Source organism: Chiloscyllium punctatum, chromosome 17 (assembly GCF_047496795.1).
Source record: "Chiloscyllium punctatum isolate Juve2018m chromosome 17, sChiPun1.3, whole genome shotgun sequence".
NCBI lineage: Eukaryota > Metazoa > Chordata > Chondrichthyes > Orectolobiformes > Hemiscylliidae > Chiloscyllium > Chiloscyllium punctatum.
Window position 1 is genome coordinate 59,816,941 of NC_092755.1, and position 22,008 is coordinate 59,838,948.

The following is a 22,008-nucleotide window of genomic DNA, read 5'->3' on the forward strand; positions in this document are numbered from 1 at the left end:
CACACCATGGGACATAGTTGGCCAGGGGAGTTCATAGCAGAGTGAACTCATTCAGCTCATTGCCATTACTAAACTGATGGACTGTGATTTGAATCTAAGAGTCTGGGAGCTGAGAGGAAAGCTCAGCAACTCTTGACTGAAAGAATAGCAGATTTCTCCATGTATTAGAATACCAAGCCATTTGGAAATTGTGAATAGTGGGATCCTCCTGACTTCTTGACGTGGATTTGTGCCAGATCAAGGGGAGGGGAAGCTAGAGGTTCTTGTTGTTTACAGTTTCAGATCAATTCCTGACAGTCCTTTCCCCAGAGTGCTCACAGATAATGGGTCAAATGTAACACCCTCCCCTGAGGTGAATGTGGATGTAGGGGGCATTGAATAGGGAATGGAAGGGTGCTGATGAGGTTCACTTCTTGGCACTGCCCCAATTAAGTCCACGATGGGATGGTTTGTTGACACCCTGTTTGCTCTTACGGTAATGGAAGATTTGAAATAATGCCCATCTTTGGGCGGCACGGTGGCACAGTGGTTAGCACTGCTGCCTCACAGCGCCAGAGACCCGGGTTCAATCCCCGTCTCAGGTGACTGACTGTGTGGAGTTTGCATGTCCTCCCCATGTCTGCGTGAGTTTCCTCCGGGTGCTCCAGTTTCCTCCCACAGTCCAAAGATGTGCAGGTTAGGTGAATTGGCTATGCTAAATTGCCTGTAGTGTTAGGTAAGGGGTAAATGTAGGGGTATGGGTGGGTTGAGCTTCGGCGGGTCGGTGTGGACTTGTTGGGCCGAAGGGCCTGTTTCCACACTGTAATGTAATCTAATCTTTGGTGTTGAGCCGGCAGTAGGTGTTGAATTTGCCACACGGTATCTTGAAGAGCCGAGCTTGTTATGTTGCCTTGTGATCTTCCAGGGAGGAATGGTCCCTGGTTGTTAGGAACTCAGTGCTTGTTCGAGGGAACCCATCTCAGACCGGGGATGGAGCCAGTGGGAATCCGAACCCTCCAACCAATACCCAGCCAGCCTGCCCAGTCCGGGGCTAATCCTGGGGCATTGGTGATGCATTGCTGGCACTGATGGCAATGAGAAACCTCTGCCTACCCGATGAAGTGCCTAACAGGGAGTGCTGCAGTGTTGCAGGTACAGTCCTTCAGAGGAGATGTTAACCCCCAGGCATTGTCTGTCCTGTCAGATGCGTGTATGGAATGAGCTGCCAGAGGAAGTGGTGGAGGCTGGTACAATTGCAACATTTAAAAGGCCTTTGGATGGGTATATGAATAGGAAGGGTTTGGAGGGATATGGACCAAGTACTGGCAAATGGGACTAGATTAGGTTAAGGTATCTAGTCGGCATGGATGGGTTGGACCGAAGGGTCTGTTTACATGCTGTACATCTCTATAACCCAACCCTGGCCAGAAACAGGCGATTTATTACATTGTCTGTTCGGGGAGCCATGCTGAGTGCAATTTACTGACCACCATGAGACTTCAAAAATGTACTTCACATACATTGAGATATCTTGATGTGAAGCGATTGTGTACATGTGAAGCTGAGATCCTCACAGTAACATTTCCTTGGGGAAGGTGGCCTGTGACCGTAACTGTTTGGAAGTTGCCGGTCACTTTCCTCGTTTTGCTTGAAAGACAAGCTGGAGAAAACACGATGAAAGGGAAGATAATCGCTCATAAAAACTCCTTGAGAGGGCAGCATGCTGGCAGGTGCAGACAGCTTGTGGCTAAATAGTCCTTTTGGAGCAGGTTTAAAGCCAAGCTTCCTGTCACATGCTCGCAGTAATCTGATCCTCTCTCTGTTTCCCCCTCCCACTCCTCAGGCTTTTTTAGGTGTTGCTGTTAGTTAGAGATCAGAGACGCGGCACTAACCAAGCAACTTGACTTTCTAGCTTTGGAGTTGCCGATTTGCTACCTCCCCCCTTTCTTCTCTCTCTCTCTCTCTCTCTCTCTCCCTCCCACCGGCTCCTTGCTCATCTCCCCTGCCCCAGCCTGCCTCTCCCTTCTGAGAGCACAGCTCAGTACGGTCTGTCTGTATCCCTCTCCCTTTCCCTCCCTCTCTCTGCAGCCGGCTCCGTGATGGAAGCGTTAACCCTGTGCATGGTATTCGGTTTCCTGCTTACTCTTGGATGGGCAGAGTTGAACACCGGTGAGTCACTTTGCTGCACTTTCCCAAGGGGTAACAGTGTTTAAACGGAGTGGGTTGGAGCCAGGGTTAACAGGGAACTCTGTGTGTGTGTGTGTGTGTGTGTGTGTGTGGTGGCGGTAAATTTAATATCTCTGACTCTTCTGACAGCCCAGCTCCTTCTCACATAGCTCCCATTCCCACCTCTTCCGTCTGGGAGAAGCGGTGAGTGGGACAGACTGCACTGTTGATACAGAGAGAGAAAGAAATATATATATTATATATATATGAGAGAGAGAAATAGGTGGGAGAGGCAGAGAGGTAAGACTCCGGATCGATCACTGTCGATTTGGCTTCCAACTTTGATAGAGCAGTCGGTGTCCTGTGATCGTCGGCATGTACTGACACAGACGGCGTTAGGCTGGTAGTTATATACAGGAATAGGTGGGCAGCGAAATATATGGGCGGCTCTGTCGATGTATATGTCAAAAAATTTATATCGGCAGAAACTCGACAGCTGCATGTGAAAATGCGCAAGTATCAATATGGATCAATAAATACAGTTAGACGAATAAGCAGATAAATAGATCAATGTATAGGTGTGACCGATAAACATGCGAAGTAGACATTTAAGCATATGGTCGATGTGAGAAGTCACCTTTAATGGGTCTCTGTACATTTTTGGACAATGTGTATACAATAAAGGGAGAGACCATTTCAGAGAGGGGCAGAGCCGGACACACACTAATGGGCAGTGCAGGTGACTGAGTAGATTCCTGGATACTGTATTGCGAAGGGGGCACTATCTTCACTGGCGACCTGTCAGCGTCCAGCGGTGACAGAAAGCGAGGGCATTAACTTTCACGGCTCACCCCTACCGGATGCTGCAATGATGTGTCTGATAAAACTGGTCAGATTCGGATCAAGGGGTGGGGGTGGGAGTCCTGAAAGTCATTCCCCTGAACTCCATATCCCATCCGGATCGGCAACCCAGTCCCAGGTCAACTGGGCCGGGGGAGGGGGTACACTGTGGACTCTAAAATCTCATTTCGGTTTTTCAAGGGGGGTGGGGGGGGGGGGGGGGGATCAGAGCTTCTGCTGAAACGACACGTGTTGACTGAGGCTCACAAAACCCTGGTTTTTATTCGGATTCCCCGTGAAAGGTGCAATCTGTAGTCCCAAGCTTCGGCCTCGCTCAGGGGGAAGCCGCTCGTTGTCTGTCTGTGCTGATTCCGAGCCTCCCCCGCCCCCTCCAACTGCATGAACTAACCGCTGCTCAGGCTGTCACACACCAGCTGGGCTGCTGGGCTAAACTTGCAGTGCCCTGACGCGATGCTTTGTGAGCACAGTCTGTTTGCATTGTCCATTCGAGAAAGAAAGTAAATCTACACTCTATTCTGCATTAAAACATCTTGCACTAATCCTTCTGCCCTCCCCCCACCAACTCCCCACCAAATATCACTCCTCCTTCCAACCTTCTGTACATCATCTGTTCTCACGTACAGTTCAGACCTATTTGAAAAAGAAACATTCATTGGAGGAGAGGGAGTAGACGAGGGGGAGATGGACCGATCGGTCTCCCGCGTCTTAAAGTTCATCGATGCGGAATTCAGTAATAATCGTAAAGGGAAAAGTTCCCTCCTTTTCCTTGCATTTCAGTGGCTAGATGGGATTGCACATGACTGGTCAGAGCTTAAAGCTCCAAGTTTCCAACCCCCACGCCCAGGCTCCGTTACTCTGGTCTTTCCGTTGGATTTGGGGGGTCCTGATGGGGGGGGTGGGCACATTGGGAAAGCAGGTTGCAAATCTCCAGCAGGAATCTGGGGATCCCGGCTGGGGACACAAGTGCCAGTTCGCAAGGATCCAGCGCAGCGGCGATGCCTCATGCAGTCAAATAGCCTACTGGCAGGCCACTCTCCTGACGCTCACAGGAACGACTCAGATGGAGCATCCGGGCGCCGTTGACATCAGTGAGACGTCCCAACAAGAGCCCAGGCTTTGCGACTAGAAAGAGGAGGGTGCTGGATCAATGGAGAGCAAACAGAATAACTGCCCGAAGACAGAGCTGCTAGTTAGACAAATGGAAAGGAACAGAAGAGATTCGCACTATGTAGTCTATAGTGTCACAGAGTTACTGTGGACAGGCCAGTGCAGCTGTGAAGTCATGCTGTCTTCTTACTCAACAATCCAGTCAATCACACTTTTCCCTCTCCTGTCCTGGAGTCCTGCAAGTTTATAACCTTCCAATGTCCATCCAGTTTATTTTTGGAATTATTGCCTTCACTCCACCACCCTAGTGGGCAGTGAGATCGAGGTCACTCATCACGTCGCACAGCCCCTGCATCTCTTCATCAACATCCATGCCTCTTCCTCCTTGTTACAGTTAATGGGAAGAGTTTGTCCTTACTACATGTCCACCTTGATCAAATCTTTGCTTATTTTTTTCCCCCAGCACCCATGTTGTGTGTGTGCAGGTGTGAGACACAGTGAGAGACACAAGGTGCACGAATCTTTATTCCATTTCCACCACCAGGAAGATAGGAAACACCCGAGTGGCCAGTGACAAGCACTGCCCTTCACATCAAAGGGCAATGCTGTGTGATCAAAACAGTGAAGGGGAGGGTAGGGACTAAATCAAAATAGATCAAATCTTTGCTCTAAGGCTTTTCCAATCAAGTTCCCAATTCGGAAACCATTCTGATAAACCTCTGTGCACTCTCCAGGACCCTCACAGTTTTAACAGGAAGAATTAGTTTAAGGCATTATACAGAGAGAATATAAATGCCAATTGTATTTTGGAAGCTCCTATTTGTAATACTTTAAATAATTATATTTTACTACAAACCACACTGTGGCTTTATACTTAAAATGCTTATCATTTCTTAAAGTGACAGTGTCATAATAATTTAACCTCGTGTTGGTAATGGAGTGATTAAGTAACTTGACTTTAACCCAAGAAACACCAGATTAAAATTCACCGTGGTAATTAGAGAATTTCAATTTGGTTTTTACTAGTGTTGGTAAAAAGTTGTCAGTTTGATGTAAACCATGTCTGGGATCACCAATGTTCCCATTTGGGAAGGTTACCTTCAACAAAAACAGAAATTGCTGGAGAAACTCAACAGCTCTAGCAGCATCTGTGGAGAGAAAGCAGTTAACACTTCGAGTCCAGTGACCCTTCTTCAGTAATAACTGGCCTTGAATTGTTAACTCTTCTTTCTTGCCAGAGATGCTGTTAGACCTGCTGAGTTTGTCTGGCAGTTTCTGGTTTTGTTTCAGATCTTCAGCATCCACAGTTCCTTGTTTAGTTTTAGAGACGTTACCTAGTCTGATTTATATGTAACTGCATTGTCGTATGTGTGACTGACACTAACTTACCATTAGTGAGCCACTTTTTAAAAAAAATTAAATCCCTACTGGTGAATCAAGGAGTTCCACCAATCCCTCACAGTGCAACAAGAGATAGACAATAAAGCATACTTTCTTGCAATGCCCCCTCCCTGGAATGCTCTTTGATATGAACACTAATTTGCTTCTGTGCAGCTGCACTTGGCTTCTGTTCTGACAAGCACTGCTGGCATCACAATCAAAATCAATGCTGAGTAAAAGCACCTCATCAAACACTAAGAGGGAACGAAACAAACAGACACCTGGAGAGATTTCAAAGCAGTAATCTAATCTTGCAACTTCAGATCGTGATTATAAACTGCTCAAGCTTTGCTCATGAAATCTGTCATGTCAGTATACCCTTCAATTAGACTAGTGACTTGTAATCCTTTCCAGATAGCCATTATTTCTACAAACTGAACATATAAATAAAAAAGAATAAGTTACTGTTCATTTAACTCTCTTTTCTTATCAGTGACCCCATTCAAATAATGGGTCAATGCCAGAATAATCTTGTCAAATATTTTTAGTTCCCACCGTGCAAGATTTGCACTCCATCGGGAGACTGGAAGAGTTGTTAACCACATGGAAAGTGAGTGAAATATGAGTCCCAATTATAAAAAGAGTGATCTCTTTCCAGTAATATTTGTGTTTACATGATGACAGTGTCTTGCCATTACCAACGTTCAAATGTAACTGCTGTTAGAGGCCAAATAGATAGTAAGCTATGCTTTAGATGCATCTTCCCCAAGAACTGGAAGAATTTAATCAATGATGTTGTTCAGGGAAAGATGTTTGCCAGGACAACAAACTAAGCCCCATGGGATCTTCAATATTCATTTGATTAAACAAACTGTGCACAGTCCAACATCTCATTTAAAGAATGTTATTTTTTACAAGGGAACATCTCCCAGCAGTACTGCATTAGATGTCACCCTCTGTTATGTCTTATGTTTCCTATGAACTGAAACCATGGATTTCAACCTCAAACTTAGTGTTCTGAATGAAAACTGAGTGGCGGCAATAGAAATAGGTCCATCGTGGTAAGGTTTAGAAGCATGTTCAAGCTTGTTACATACCCTCCCCATTCAAATACCATTTATAAAGCCTTATAAAACACTTCCAGCCATCTGTTACTCCCTATGTAATGCATACTTACTTGCTGTGTAACTTGAAAGTCATGATGTTTGCCCAAATTACCTTGTGTAATATTGTTTTGCTGTTGAGTCTGCAGCTTAGCAAAATTTGCTCTTTCCTTGCTCGTTCCTGAGTCCAGACCAGGATAAAGGAAAATAAAAGTTTTTTTTTCTTCAGCTGTTTGTGAAATTAGTGGGTTTTTTTGGTTAAGTGAATATAGGCTGACAGAAAAATGGTTCCCCTGTGCTAGCCTCAATTTTCACCCTCACGACCTGATTTATGATGGGGTGTCAGGATCATTTGCTGAAAGCTTGAAATTATTGACAAGAAAATCCTTATTAGTTTATTCCAAATTTCACTGGCCAAGGTTTAGAGGAGGCATAATTTAATTTGAAAGGTAGACTTAGTGATCTGATTCATGTATTGGATGCATAATATGCTGCAATGCTTCTTGCTTAATGTGGAATACAGAATGATAGTCAGTTTTCACATGGGGGCGAGTAAGTGGGTGAGAATCGAATGGTTGCTTATCATACAGTCTGTGTGAATCGTGCCCTATATCCTCTACCACCTATAAAGTCCACAACGCAACTGGTGTTCAGTTGTCAGTCAGCCATTATACTTTCCTTATGAAACAGGCACTTGATCCTCTAGAGTCATAGAGATGTACAGCACGGAAACAGACCCTTCGGTCCAATTCGTCCATGCCGACCAGATGTCCCAACGCAATCTCGTTCCACCTGCCAACACCCAGCCCATGTCTGTCCAAACCCTTCCTATTCATATATCCTTCTAGATGCCTTTTAAATGTTCCAATTGTACTAGCCTCCACCACTTCCTCCGAAGGGTCTGTTTCCATGCTGTACATCTCTATGGCTCTATGACTTCTTACAGACACTTGCATGAGGCTGGAATTAAACACAGTCCCTGGCACTGTGAGGCAGCAGTGTCAACCACTAAGACACTGTGTGTTACTGTGAAGAGGTTTTTGTAGTTATGCTGTTTTTTCTTTTGCCAATCGACTTAAATCAGTGTCATCTGATTCTCAATCTTCCTGTTGTCTCCCTGTTTAGTCAGTCCAAACTCTTCATAAACTCTCCTCTTAAACATTTGTTTTCCAAGGAGGTCAGCCCAGCTTCTGCATTCTAGCCACAAAACTGAAGTTCCTCACCTGGGAACCTATCTCATGATTTTCTTTCTTTACCATTTCTAATGCCTTCATACTGCCTCTGGGGAGGTGATGGCCGATTGCTATTATCACTGGCCTGGCCTGTTAATGCAGAGACCCAGATAATGTTATGGGAACGTGGATTTGAATCTGGAATTCAAAGTCTATTGTTGACCACGAATCCATTGTCCATTGTTGGAAAACTCCACTTGGGCCACTGATGTCCTTCAGGGAAGGAAACTGCCACCCTTATCTGGCCTGGCTTACGTGTGACTCCAGATCCACAGCAATGTGGTTGATTCTTAACTGCTCTCTGGGCAATTAGGGATGTGCAATAAATGCTGGCCTAGCCAGTGACCTTCCTCCTGTGAATAAATAAATTTTTAAAAATTCCTTTCTCAACTATGGTACTCAGAGCTGGACACTACTTGCAGTTGAAGCATGGTAATCATGACCTCTCTTTGTTGGTAATCTATGGCCTTGTTTATAAAGCCCAGGAACCTGCATGTATTATTAATCCCTTTCATAACATGCCCTGTTATCATCAAGGTTTTATGCACAAATACCTCCAGGTCACTCTGCTCCTGCATCCTGTTTAGAATTGAAACCTTTAAGTCACATTGCTTCACCCTACCCTGCTCCTACCACCAAAATGAATCGCTTTGTGCAACTCTGCATGAAATGCCATAAGCCACTTGTCTGCAGATTGTTCCAGCCTGTCTCTGTACTTTTGAAATTTAATACTATTATCCTTACCATTCACAATTGACGCCAGTGTTCATAATACTTCCAACTTTTGTGTCATCCATAAATTTGGACTGCTAGTCTGGGTCATTAACATATATCAAAAAAAAGCAGGTGCTGACACTGAACTTTGCAAAATTCTCAGTATAAACCTTCTGTAGGTCCAAAAATCCACAGCCTATGTCCTTCGCTTAGTCAGTTTCATATGCACTGTTTTTAATTCCAAGAGCTCTAAGTTTCGTTTGCAAGCCTGATCTTTATCAAATACCATGTTACCAATGTTAAAAATCATACCACACCAGGTGGTAGTCCAACAGGTTTATTTTGAAGTACAAGCTTTTGGAGGGCTGCTCCTTCGTCAGGTAGCTGGTGGAGCAGGATCATCAGACACAGAACTTATGGTAAAAGATCAAAGTGTCATACAACTGATGCAATTTATTGAACAAACCTAGATTGCTCTTATGTCTTTAATCACTTGGAATGGGGATGCAGGTTTCGATTCATTGATATGTAAATCCCAGAACTTCTTTCAAGTCACATTCCTGAGACAACTTAAGGTTATACATATATATAAAAAAGTGACATCTCAGCTCAGACAATTTATCAAAGGTGTGAGGTTAGAGTCCATGTATATTCCAACCTAGAGTCAGACTGGTTCTATTTCCAAAGTAGGAATTTATAAAATGTCACGTGGACTGACTGCCTTCAAGATTGTGTGCTTTTTGAACAAAATAGAATGTACCAGCAAATATAAATTGCAAAGTAAATTCACCCCATAGACTTGTGTATGTGCTTTGTCCACTCCAGTCAAACATTAGCACCTCCACATCATGTTACCAACATCATCCCTCCCTTTTACTTTAACAGAAAGCTCAAACAAGTTACTTAAATGTGATTTGCCTTAAACAAATCTGTGCTGATTTTTCTTAACTGACCACATATGACTAAGTTACTACTGGTTTTGTCTTGAACGATCATATCTAAAAGCTACCCCACTGCTGAAGTTAAACCAATTTGCCTGTAGTTGCGGAGTTTATCATTAGACACATGTTTTAAAAAGAAAAAAATTTGCAAATCTGTAACCTTTTTGCATTACCCTGCTATCTGATTAGGATTGGAAAAACCAGTACTTCCACAATTTCCACCTATACTTCCCTCTGTATTCTCAGAAACATGTCATTTGTCCTGATGCCTTGTCAACTTTAGGTACAGCCAGGCCCGGCTACTAAAGACAAAACTTTAAATGTTAACAGAGAGTCACAAAAAGATCTAGAAAGAAAAGCAAGATAGAGTATGAGAAAAAAACTAGCACAGAATATAAAGACAAATAGCAAAAGTTTCTATAAATATATAAAATGAAGAAGAGTGGCTAAAGTAAATGTTGGTCCTTTAGAGGATGAGAAGGGGCAGTTACTTATGGGATATGATGAAATGGCTGAGGCATTGAGCAGGTATTTTGCATCAGCCTTCACAGTGGAGGATACTAATAACACGCCAGTAAGTGACGAAGAGACGAAGGTAGGTGAGGACCTAGAAACAATTATTATTATGGACGAGTTAGTGTTGAGTAAGCTCATGGAACTAAGGATAGGTAAATCTTCTCACCCTAATGGAATGCATCTCAGACTACTAAAAGAGATGGCGGGAGAAATAGCAGGTGGACTGGTGATAATTTTCCAAAATTTGTTGGACTCTGGGGCAGTCCCAGCAGATTGGAAAACAGCAAATGTAATGGTACTGTTTGAAAAGGGAAGTAGACAAAACATGGGGAATTATAGACCAGTTAGCTTAACCTCTGTAGTGGGGAAGATGCTTGACTCTATTATCAAGGAAAAAAAGAGCAAGGCATCTAGATAGAAATTGTCCCGTTGGCACAGACGCAGCATGGATTCATAAAGAGCAGATCATGCTTCACAAATCTTTTGGAATTCTATCAAGGCATTTCAAGCAAGGTGGACAACAGGGACTCAGTGGATGTGGTGTATCTAGATTTCCAAAAGGCCTTTGACAAGGTGCCGCATATGAGGCTGCTGCATAAGATAAGGATGCATTGTGTTGGGGTAGAGTATTAGTGTGGATAGAGGATTGGTTGACTGACAGGAAGCAAAGAGTGGGAATAAATGAGTGCTATTCTGGCTGGCAATCAGTGGCTAGTGGTGTGTCTCAGGGACCGGTGTTGGGACCACAATTACTTACAATTTATAAAGACGATTTGGAGTTAGAGACCATGTGTATGGTGTCAAAATTTGCCGATGACACTAAGATGAGTGGCAGAGCAAAGTGTACAGAGGACTGTGAAACTTTGCAGAGGAACTTAAATTTATTGAGTGAGTGAGTGGGCAAAGGTGTGGTAGGTGGAATACAATGTTAGTAAATGTGAAGTCTTACATTTTGATAGGAGTAACAGCAAAATAGGTTATTACTTGAATGGTAAAACATCACAGCAGGTTGACTTGTAGAGGGACCTGGCTGCCCTTGTGCATGAACCACAGAAGGTTGGTTTGCAGGTGCAACAAGTAATTAGGAAGGCAAATGGAATTTTGCCCTTCATTGCTAAAGGGGTTGAGTTTAAAAGCAGAGAGGTAATGTTACAGCTGTACAAGGTGCTGGTGAGGCCGCACCTGGAGTACTGTGTGCAGATTTGGTCTCATTACTAAAGAAAGGATGTACAGGTACTGGAAGGGGGTGCAGAGGAGGTTCACTAGGTTGATTCTGGAATTGAGGGGGTTGGTTTATGAGGAGAGACTGAGTAGATTAAGATTATATTCATTGGAATTCAGAAGAATGGGGGGGGGGTGCGGAATCTTATAGAAACATAAAATAAGATAGAAATAGATAAGATGTTTCCATTGGTAGGTGTGACTAGGGCAAGTGGGCAAGGCCTCAAGACTAGAGAGAGCAGCTTTAGAACTGAACTGAGAAGGCTTGTTGATCTATGGAATTCCTTGCTCAGGGAAGTAGTTGACGCTACTTCAGTAATCACTTTTAAAGCTAAGGTTTTGAAAAATTAAAGGAATTTAGGGATATAGTGAAAACGTAGGTGAGTGGGGCTGAGTCCACGAAAAGATCAGCCATGACCTTATTGAATGTTGGAGCAGGCTTGAAAGGCTGACGGCCCAACCCTGCTCCTCGTTCTTAGGTTGTTGTCTATTTCCTTGTTCTCAATTTTAAGCCCTTCAAGTGTCTTAAGTACCTTCTCTTTCACAATGCCTTGTACATAAGCTTCCTCCTTGGTAAAGACAGTTACCGACTGCTCATTTATTACCTCAGCCTAGAGTATCCTTCAGTTGTAAACCACCTTTTTGGATTCATTATCATCCCTGCTCCTTCTTTCACAACAATATAGAAATCTTTTAGATTCTCTTTCATTTTATCTGCCAGTCTTTTCTTCTACTTTCTCTGTGCTTTACCTTATTTATTTCCATTGCACCCAAGCACATACAAGACACATTTATAATACTGTATTTCCCCACAGTTTTATTGCCTGACAGATAGTAGTGAAAAATGAATATGAGAACAAATTTGGCTCATTGCTACAGAATGATTTTTATAGACCTATTGATTTGGGCAAAGTATTTTGGGAAAATCGATACTGTACAACTTTATACCGCAGGGTTTGTGTGAATGTAGTGATGTATTTTAGTCAAGGCAAGATCATCAGCCCACTTCCTGTGCATTCATTTACTTTCTCTACCCTGTGAATATCTTGGCATTACAAAAATTTATAACCACAAATCCTGCTAGATATCAGGGACTTGTTTGAAATCCTTAATGTTTCCTGTTTGGTTACCAATTCTAGAAATTTGTTCCATATGTTAATCATTCTTCTGCTAATTGTTTGTTTACTTTAGGTTTCTTTATCATGAATCTGCCACTAACTCTGGAAATTTAAGAAGAATCCTACTTCCTTCCAGCATATTGAACTCCATCGTAATTATAAAATAACCAATTGGTCCTTATATTTGACTCCTTTTCTCAAATTACTAAGTCCAAGCATACATACTGTGGAACTAACAATGGAAAATTAATCTAAATCTCAAAGTCCAGCACAATTCTGCATCCAGTTGTTAATGGCAGAGAAATAGACCATCACAGTGGAGAAGGTAGGAAATGAGAAAGAGGAATTCTGGAAGTAGAGGATTAAGGAATGCTGTTTGGACAGTATATGCCATGCCACAGGATAGGCAACTTTCATATCAGAGTAGTGCCATAACTGGCCTTGGATGGCTTCTTGCTATCACTGACTGAAATGCATCAATTTCCTGGAATGGTATCTTCCAAGTGATGGTCTTTGAAATTCACTGATTACCTAAAATCGGACACTGTTATTCCGAGTCAGCCACCAAAGTTCAGGGTTTAGATGAAATTTATATAATGTGCAATATTTTCTCTTTTAATGTTAATGATATTTAATAGATTACAGACTTGGAATTGTTCCCAACTCCCCATTGCACTCCACAAACTGAAATATTTTGTAAGTATATAAGCAAACACTGCATTAGGGAGGGTGCATTGAGCTAAATAGTCTAAAGGGGCACACTGATTACAATTGACTGACACATTAACGACCGATATGTACTTTCCATAATTACCATAGATTTTCACATCAACTACCATCGATGACAAGCAGTTGATGCTCTAGATTTTTCTGTGGATAATCTGGCTTATTTTCCCCAACTTTACCGGAGTTGCTTTTAGCCTAAGTATCAGTCTTGCTCAACCTGACCGTAGTTTATGCTATATTATTCTAATATTTGCCCATTTCATGACAACGAATTTTGCAAATTATTGCGTCCAACCTTATTCTGAATGAACAGTGCAACTTGCAGATATTTATTTTCCCAAATCAGAACTAATAATTTCTAATCATTAATATAGGACACTGGCTTGACATGAAAATTGAAAAGGTAAATTAAATGTGTCTCCTCCCAATTTTTCTGTGCATCAGTCTCTGTGGGGCAATCTGTCAGTGTGTTCTGCCGAAAGGTTTATGCTAAGACACTATGCAGGGCTGAAACCTTCAGTGCTTCAAGGTTGTCGTGGCACAATGGTAATGCTTTTGTCTCTGAGCTCGGAGGTCTAGGTACAACTCCCATCTGCATCCGGAGGTGCGTTATAATATCTGAGCAGGTTGATGTTTACACCCTGAATTTTTTTCCCTACAGTAGTGCATGTACAAGGTTGGGAACATTTCATTTATCTGATACATGTTGAAGCTGGCTGGATTAAAGATGAATGTAATTTTGTGCATATGTATTTGATAGGATAATTTAAGAAAGGGAATTCCTCTGCTGGGTGGACGTTGAGGAGCCATGCATAGCAGAAGTTGAAATCTGCCCTAAATAGCTGTGAATGTTGGGATGCTTTGACCATTTGAGACCAGATTCAGAACTTTGTTTTCTATGTGTAAAAAGAGATGTGGATCAAAGGTGGGAAATTAAACCGAAAACGAATCAACCATGTTACTTCTGAATGGGGGAACGTGCCTTAAAAGCTGAGTGACCCATTTTTGTTCTTATGAAGCATCTGGCTAGAACGAGAATATTTCTTGGCTACAATTTAGATTCCAGCCTCAAACAATTTGACGCGGTGATAAAGGTTTTCTACTTTTTAAGATTAAGTTACGTTGTCACAGTTCAACACAGAAGGTACAAAGGTATCAGTCTCTTTCACAATAATAACAAATAGGAAAGGTTCACATTGTTACAGTGAGGTAGAGATGGGGCTCAGTGTTTAAAATGTATAAAAAGACTCCTTTTTAAAAAAAAATCAATAAAAATGTGAAATCAAGCATATCATGTTTGACCTAATATATTAACCTAAATGTTCTTTCTTGGGGGGATTAACATGATCGCTCTGCAGGAAGTTAATGACATATCAATGCAGAATGAGTAGCTCACAGTTCTGAACTGGTGAAGCCTCTAGAAGGAGCTTTGTAGTTCACATGCCTCATTGTATTTCTGTATTATATTTCCGTATGGATGGTTGTCTAAACTTTAGTGGAAAAAAATTGTGTTATTGGCCCCCTTTAAGAGCTACCAGGGTGAATCAAAGTGAATGTGACTTTAGGTACAAATTCAAAAGGGTGAGGTAAATTAACAAATCATAGGTCTGTGGCACAGGACTTTGATTCTACAGTTCTAATGGATCAGGGATTTTCAAATGTCTTGATTTTGAAGAACCCCTTCCATACCATTCTATGTCCCCTCTGAAAACCATTCTTTTCCTATATGAAATGCAGTTATACAATTAAACCTATGAACTTATTATTTTTCTTTTACCTATTATGAAGTTTTTACTTGTGAATAATAATTCCGTAAAGACCTGAGGGCCAAATCTTAAATAATTTTGGCTAAGAGTTTTTTTTGTTTTTGGAGACTGAGTTCTCCCGCCTTATCTTACCAAACTCATCAGTTGTGCATCTAATGTCTGACTTCCACCCCATCTTACCACAGGCTATTCCCAGAACCTCTCCCTGCTCAGCAGATATCGCAGAATTAACCAGCATCCTTTGCACCTGCACCATCTTTTATAAGCAGTTGCTTCTTGACATTTGCTCCAGACATGGCAGGGGGTGGAATTGGTATCCTGCTTTACAGGCAACCTCCTGGAGGTCCCACTGGATGGGGGTGGTGCTGACACAAAGCTTCTTCTTTCCCTAATACGGGCAGTGGAAGCCAGTCCACCAGTCCATGCCAGCCTGGTTTCATGTCACCTCAACCATGTTATTGCGTTCTCTGCTGTCTGCAAGAATGCCCAGCATTGTGGGAAGATGGCCAATGAGCTTCTCCATTCCATCTACATCAGTGCCACTATCTACTCTCTGACACCTTTTTTCTGACTCAGTGAGTGCTGGGAATCTGGAATGCACTGCTAAAAATATTTGGGTGAGCACTTGACATATCATAGCATTCAAGGATTTGGGACCAGTGCAGGAAATTGGGTTTAGTGTTCCTTTAGTGGTAGTTATTGTCGGTGCTGACTTATTGGGCTGAATAGCCTTTTCTTTGCTGTATACTTTTATGAACTCTCACTCTCTATCTCTGCTACTGTACCACCTCCCACCAAGAACAACACTCTACCACTCTCTCTCTCTGTTGCCTGCAATATCTTCCCATCCACGCCCATCCTTCCCAATTCCCCCGACACCAACTCCCCCGCGTGCCCTCTGTCCAGCCTATTCACTCGCCTCTGAGATGGACACCTCTCCTCTTGCACCAACAGTAAGAGCTGTGCCAACCCCTCTCATCTCCCATAAAACTTGCCACTTTCTCATTCCGTGAGGAACGCAGCGCCCGGTAGGGCACTCTAAGACCGAGTGGCTGGTGGGCTGCTCAATTCCCAGCTCCTAATGAGCAGAGGATCCTGACTCTGACAGCCCTGAGCAGGGTCTGGGCTGGTATCAGAGGCTGCCCTTAACATAATGCGCCCAGAACCCCAGAGAGAAAGCTACCTCCTGGACTTGCCAGAGCCCTTCTACCAACTATGACCAGCTTTCCCGTTTGTGTCTGTGCTAAATGGTATGGTAAAGCGACAATAATCTGAGCCTGGTATTGCTGGCTGAGGGGGAGTGTGCAAAAAAGCATGGGATGCTGTAAGCATTTGGGTAGGCTCAGAGTGGATAAGCGTCATGATAGCAAGCAAGGAGCCCTGCAATACAGCCTGCTCCAGTCCATGAGCTGTGTGTATGTCCCTGAGTGCACAGTGCCCCTGTGGCAATGTTCCAGTGAAAGTTACTGGTGCAATATTGAAGTGTGCTATAAAGACTGGAGTGGTGCAATGAGGGATTTTAGAGGCTGGAGCATGTTGATTGCCAATGTCCATGAACAAGGGCTGCATGTGGCCAGTGCCCATGGATCATGCCCTATGATGTTGGTACCTGGTTTTCCAGCCTGGAGGTCATTTGAGTGGGTGGAGAGCTGAGTCTGCTGGGTGCCTGCTCTGGCTTCCTCCTTGTGATTTCTCAACATCGAGCTCGTTTTTGTGAGATTGGTAAGATAGGAGTCCGAATATTGACGAGGTGAGTTGGGCCGTTAACAAGGCAACACGCCTCTGTGGAATGCTCCCCATGTCAAGGTGGGCCTTGCTGCAATTGTGCCCTGGTTTAGCTACATCTTGCCCATGCCAGTTAAACCCCTGTAAGATTCCACCCAAAGATTCATTTGACAGGGGCACATGCACATTGTGGTCAATAGTCACTGTGGCTTGGTTTTAGTTTTCACTGATCCCCTTGTTGAAAATCCAGCTTCTTATTAACAATTGATTGTAATTGGAACCAACGCTTGCATCCATCGGCACATTCACACCAAGCACTCTCCAGCAGCTTTTCCTTGCACTTGCTTCTTTGGGAACTGTCTGATTAAATGTCCATGAGTTCTTCAGGTTCAAAGGAACGTTGCAGGTTATTCCATCATACCAGCCAACAAAGCCAGTCTTGCTTGCATCTTAAGAATCAAAAGAAATATTTAAAATTACCCCAGTCTTTATCCCAGTAGTGAGTAAGGTGTGACCACAACATGAAACTGATCAACAAATGATCAGATACCTCAGGTAAGAGGACTAAGGAGCTGCTACATCAAGTCCTTCAAATGAAATATTGCCAGTAGACATTGACAGTGTTACTGTTTGCCAGTGTGTGCACTGTTGTAGAACACTTTTTAACCTCTCTATAAAGGGAAGATTTGTTAAGTCTCACTGTAAACCTGACCACATTAATTGCCCTTTTTAAGGAGGTGATCAATCTCTTGTATCATGGGGTGTTGGTTACAGCTGCCTGAATGTAGAGAACCCCTGCATCTGCTCGAGGATTGGTGGAAGAAATTGAGGCCAATGTGTGCTGTATAGATTTGAGAGGGGGCAGGAAGTAGAGTGGGCCCTATGGCAATTCATCTGGTTAACTGCTAACATCACCCTGTCCCCAGAGGAGAACTGCAGTTTGTGCAGAAATCACAGCCTTACTGTCCCAAGCTGAGTTGCTCGGACTAACTCTTTGCCCTTCTTTGCCTCTGTTTTACTAAATCTTCCTGTCCAAATGTTGTTGATGGCTTCCAGTCAGTATCCACTTTCTACCGAGCCTGCAATTACATATATGCTTGGTGAAGCTCTTCAGATTTAGAATGAGCTGCAATGTATTTTATCAGGGTGAAAAAAAAATTGTCGACATGTTGACAGACCTTGAGGTTAGGAATTCCTGCTATAGGTTGTAGAAATTAAGGAAAAATGCAAGAACTCCTGAAAGTAGTTAACCCACCTGTAAATCTTACCTGTAGGCAGAACCTCAATCCAGGTGCCTAATTACTAATATGGAAAATATATATTTTGCTGAATTGTCTTTTGTTGTTATAATGCCCCTCAGGCTTACTCTTTAGAAAACTGATGCCTAGCTCAGCCCCCCTCCCAACTCATAAGCAGAAAATCTATCTTTGTAGCCAAACCTTGGGCTGCTTCTGTCATGCGCTCTCTTTTATTCACTTGTCTCTCTTTCTCTCTCTCTTTAAAGCATCCTCATTAAAAGTTGCACATTGTTGAATTACCCAAAGGCTCATATCACAAAACTCTGTAATCTTAATGCTTCCCATCAGCATTCTGTTTCAAAGTCAATAAGAATTAATGAGGCAAAATATTTACGATCACAAATTTTCCCCCATCGGCTCTGCCAAAGTCATTGACATCTGACAACAATAACATGCGCTTATCTAACACCTGTATCCTAGTTTAAAAGAGGAGAATTGGGCACGATTTGAAATCAGAACACAAAGAGCAAATGGCTGGTGATCAAAAGCTGAATAAAGTAAGCAGGTTTTAAGGCTGTCCTAAAGGAAATGAACAAGGCAGAGGGCTTTACTGGGGAAATTCCAGAAGTTAGGGCCATGGTAGCTGAAGACATGGCATTCAATGTAAACGTGATGAAAATCTGAGACAGTCAAGATGCCAGAATTGGAGAAAAGCATAAATCTCAGAACATTGTAGGGCTGGAGGAGGTTCCATTCATAGAGAGTGGTAAGGGATAAGATTGATTTGTTAAGAAGGATGAGAATATTAAAAGTCTAGACACTGCTAGCTGGTGGGGTCATTATAGGTTGGTGATCACAGATGGGAAAAAGGGAATTGGTGTAAGATAGACTTTGAATATGCTCAGGTTTATGGAGGCTTCAAGGTTGGATGCCAGCAGTCAGGTCTCAAGGTTAAAGACCGAACAGAAGAGAGTCTCAGAAATAAATAAACTGCAGGATAGTTGTGACTGGGCGACTGTTCCACAGGGTGGGACTCTCCCTATTTCCCCCTTGTTCTCAGTGCCTCCTCATCACCAACAGATGAGTCAGTGTGTACCTGGAGATGGTGCATAATGGTGAGCATCATCATTGAGCCCATTCATCTCCTTTCCTATTGACCACACATGTACTTTGCCAGTAGGGGTTGCTAGATAGCAAGTGCAAGCTGGAATCCTGGTTCCAGCCTCTCTTTGATCACCTCTTGCGATGATTATAGCATCTCAACTGCTCTCTCAGCAAAGAGTGGGCTTGGAATTTGGATCTTACTGAGTACTATTATGATTTTGCTTCATATTCATAAGTCTAATAGTGAGCCAGCTTCTCAGGCCTATTGAGTCCAGCATTAACTTTAATTCAGTAATTGCTATGGTACATATCTCCAGGAAATTGTTCCAAGGATACAATTGATTCATCTAGCACTTTGTAGCATACTTAATGTAGCAGCGTGCAAAATAAACACAGGTACTGTTACTTCCATGACATTTTAAAAAAAACTGAAAGAGATATTGCATTTGTCAGAAATAATCTGGGCTGTGGAATAAGATTTGTGAGCTGACTGCTATCCTTAGTTACCCATTTCCAATGATCCTGATTTGATTACATTAATGCAGGATTTTAGGGAGCCAATCAGCCTGGTTCTCTGAAAATGTCATCTACTTTTTCTATGCTGAGTAAGTTAATTTCTGTTTTAGAAAAAACAACTTTGCAGATGAACTGTTTCGCAGCTGTGAACAAAGTTGACCAACTCCTATTGACATGGGGTCTGTAAAGATGGAGGAACTGTGTATTCCTGTTTCTTGCCTGAAAATCTTGCATCCAGCTTTTGGCAATAGGAAGGCTCCTTGTCCTTGTCCTTGTCAATCATAGCCAAGACCTGCCTGCTGCAACTTTCAGATTTTAGTTTTCTTGTCGGTTCAAGAATCTGTTTTGCCACAGAAGGCAGTGGAGACCCAGTCTCTGGATTCGTTTAAGAAAGAGTTGGATAGAGCTCTCAAGGATAGTGGAATCAAGGGTTAGGTTATGGAGATAAGGCAGGAACAGGATACTGATTGAGGATGATCAGCCATGATCATAATGAATGGTGGTGCAGGCTCGAAGGGCAGAATGGCCTACTCCTGTACCTATTGTCTGTTTTCTCTAATGTGGAATCTGCAGCTGCTTATTCAAAAAGTGAGGTGCTCCTGAAGAAAAGCATGCTTTTTCTCATCAGTTTGTAAATGTGGAACACAATTGTTACATCTGCTAATTATTATGTGTTATATTTGCATTGGTTTGCTATGTATCTTATTTATCTGATGTTATCCAGAACCATTACAGAGATGACTATTGTTCTTGATCTAATTTACCTACAGAACTTTAAACATTTTAGAATGTTGCAGAAGTTTCACAAATATCTGTCTTTGCTCGCTCCCAGGATTTCCAGAACACTGTGTGTGTGTGTGTGTCTAAGGAGACATCACTTGACTCTCATGCTCGAGGTGGGGAACCTTTTCATGTTGGATGGCTGCATTATGTTGGTTGTAATCTAATAAGGCCGCATCCAAGACTTACCAATAGCCCTTATGACTTACCAATTTTTTACTTGTGGCGGTCAGTCTGTGAGGATTATTTCATTGAATTTTCTTTTACCCTCTGGTACTTTTAAATACATTCATTTTAAGATGAAAATAAAAATAATAAAGGACGAAAAAGCATGTTAATAAAAAATAAAAGATTTGTTCTGTAAAATTTGGATTCATTCAAAAGGCCACATACAATGGCATTGAAGGCCACAGATTCCCCACCCCTGCTCTAGCTCCACTGACAGGCTAAACAATCAAGCACTGTACAAGGATCTGTGATCCGACAATCTGAACTAAACATGGATGAAAACAAACCATCAATCACTACAAAAGTATCACAAAACATCTAACTGCATAGTGTAGGCACACAAAATTACATTGCATTACATCTCTTAAACCATGATATTGAGATCTTCTTCTACTCCTCATGAAAAGTAGCCATCTTTAAAGTGATTCAACATATTCTTATCCATTGCCCCTTATATGACCTTACTTGCCATTCAGGGTTATAAAATGGCTGAATCTTTGCCTGGGAGAAGATATAAAACAACTTGAATTTTGTTACATCTTTACACAGTTTGACCCGGTGACACTGAAGGAATGGTGATGTATTCCTGAGTCAGGGTGGTGAGTGGCTTGGAGGGGAACTTGCAGCTGGTGATGTTCCCATGTGTCTGTTGCCCTTGTCCTTCTAGATGGCCGTGGTCATGGGTTTGGATAGTGCTGTCTAAGGCACCTTGGTAAAATTTTTACAGTGCTTCTGGGAGGGGGGTGTCAAGAGGCATGGAGCAAATCTGAGGCTGCAATTTCAGAATGTGTTGAAAATACTGAGGTGGTATTAGTTTGTCCTCTGCAATGGGAAGTGAACCTACCACAAACAGTGTAAATCCGAACCTCTATAATGATTTATGGGCACTAGGAGAGATTTTTATTTGCAGTGTGAGCAAAAACCAAAGTTATGAATTATCAGCATTGGTTGACTTAATACCACCTGGCCCAATTCTGGATTTAAATTAGACCTATGACTTGAATTATTAGTTATACAAATTATGAACCATAATAGGGGTATATGCCTAAACCCCAGATCTCCAGAACTTTAAAGTGAAGTCCATTAGCCCCACCAGTTCTTGTCTGTCAATGTTTGATATCTGCAGAACTCATTGATCTTGTTGCAGCTTTGTAAAACTTACCCAGCTATCTGGTATTCCATATATTATAACCCAGTAATGATAAGCATGAAAAAATACAACTCAGAGTTAACACTTAATCAAGAGTGTGATGATAATGAGACAGTTCAAGGTTGTCATTGCATTGCAGGCTTCCAGTTGACATTTATAAACTACTGAAGTGACTGAAAGCCTTGATCAAAACCCAGTTTATCATGTCAACTGTCCATTATTCTGGGCATATTTGACAAAATAAGCCACAAATGAGGGACTTAAATGCTGTAATTCAATCAAACGATCAGGATGACGTCTTTAAACTCCTCTGGCTATGACCTGAGAGTGACATCTTCTCGACCCCTTGATTGTGTTACATTCTTAGAGTTCCCTTGCAGCTATCTGTTATCTTATATGTTATAAAAAAGACACAAGGAATAGTTTAGGTGTGACTT

At 42.4% G+C, this 22,008-nt stretch overlaps 1 protein-coding gene across 1 annotated transcript in view; it reads left to right on the forward strand.

Annotated features, from left to right (window-relative positions):
- The first annotated feature begins 1,847 nt into the window (after positions 1-1,847).
- Positions 1,848-22,008, forward strand: part of kremen1 (kringle containing transmembrane protein 1) — a 180,133-nt gene continuing 159,972 nt past the window's right edge. Inside the window, exon 1 of the mRNA XM_072587279.1 lies at positions 1,848-2,148. Coding sequence (XP_072443380.1) covers positions 2,079-2,148 — 70 coding nt within the window. The 5' untranslated portion in view covers positions 1,848-2,078. The remainder of the gene's footprint in view (positions 2,149-22,008) is intronic.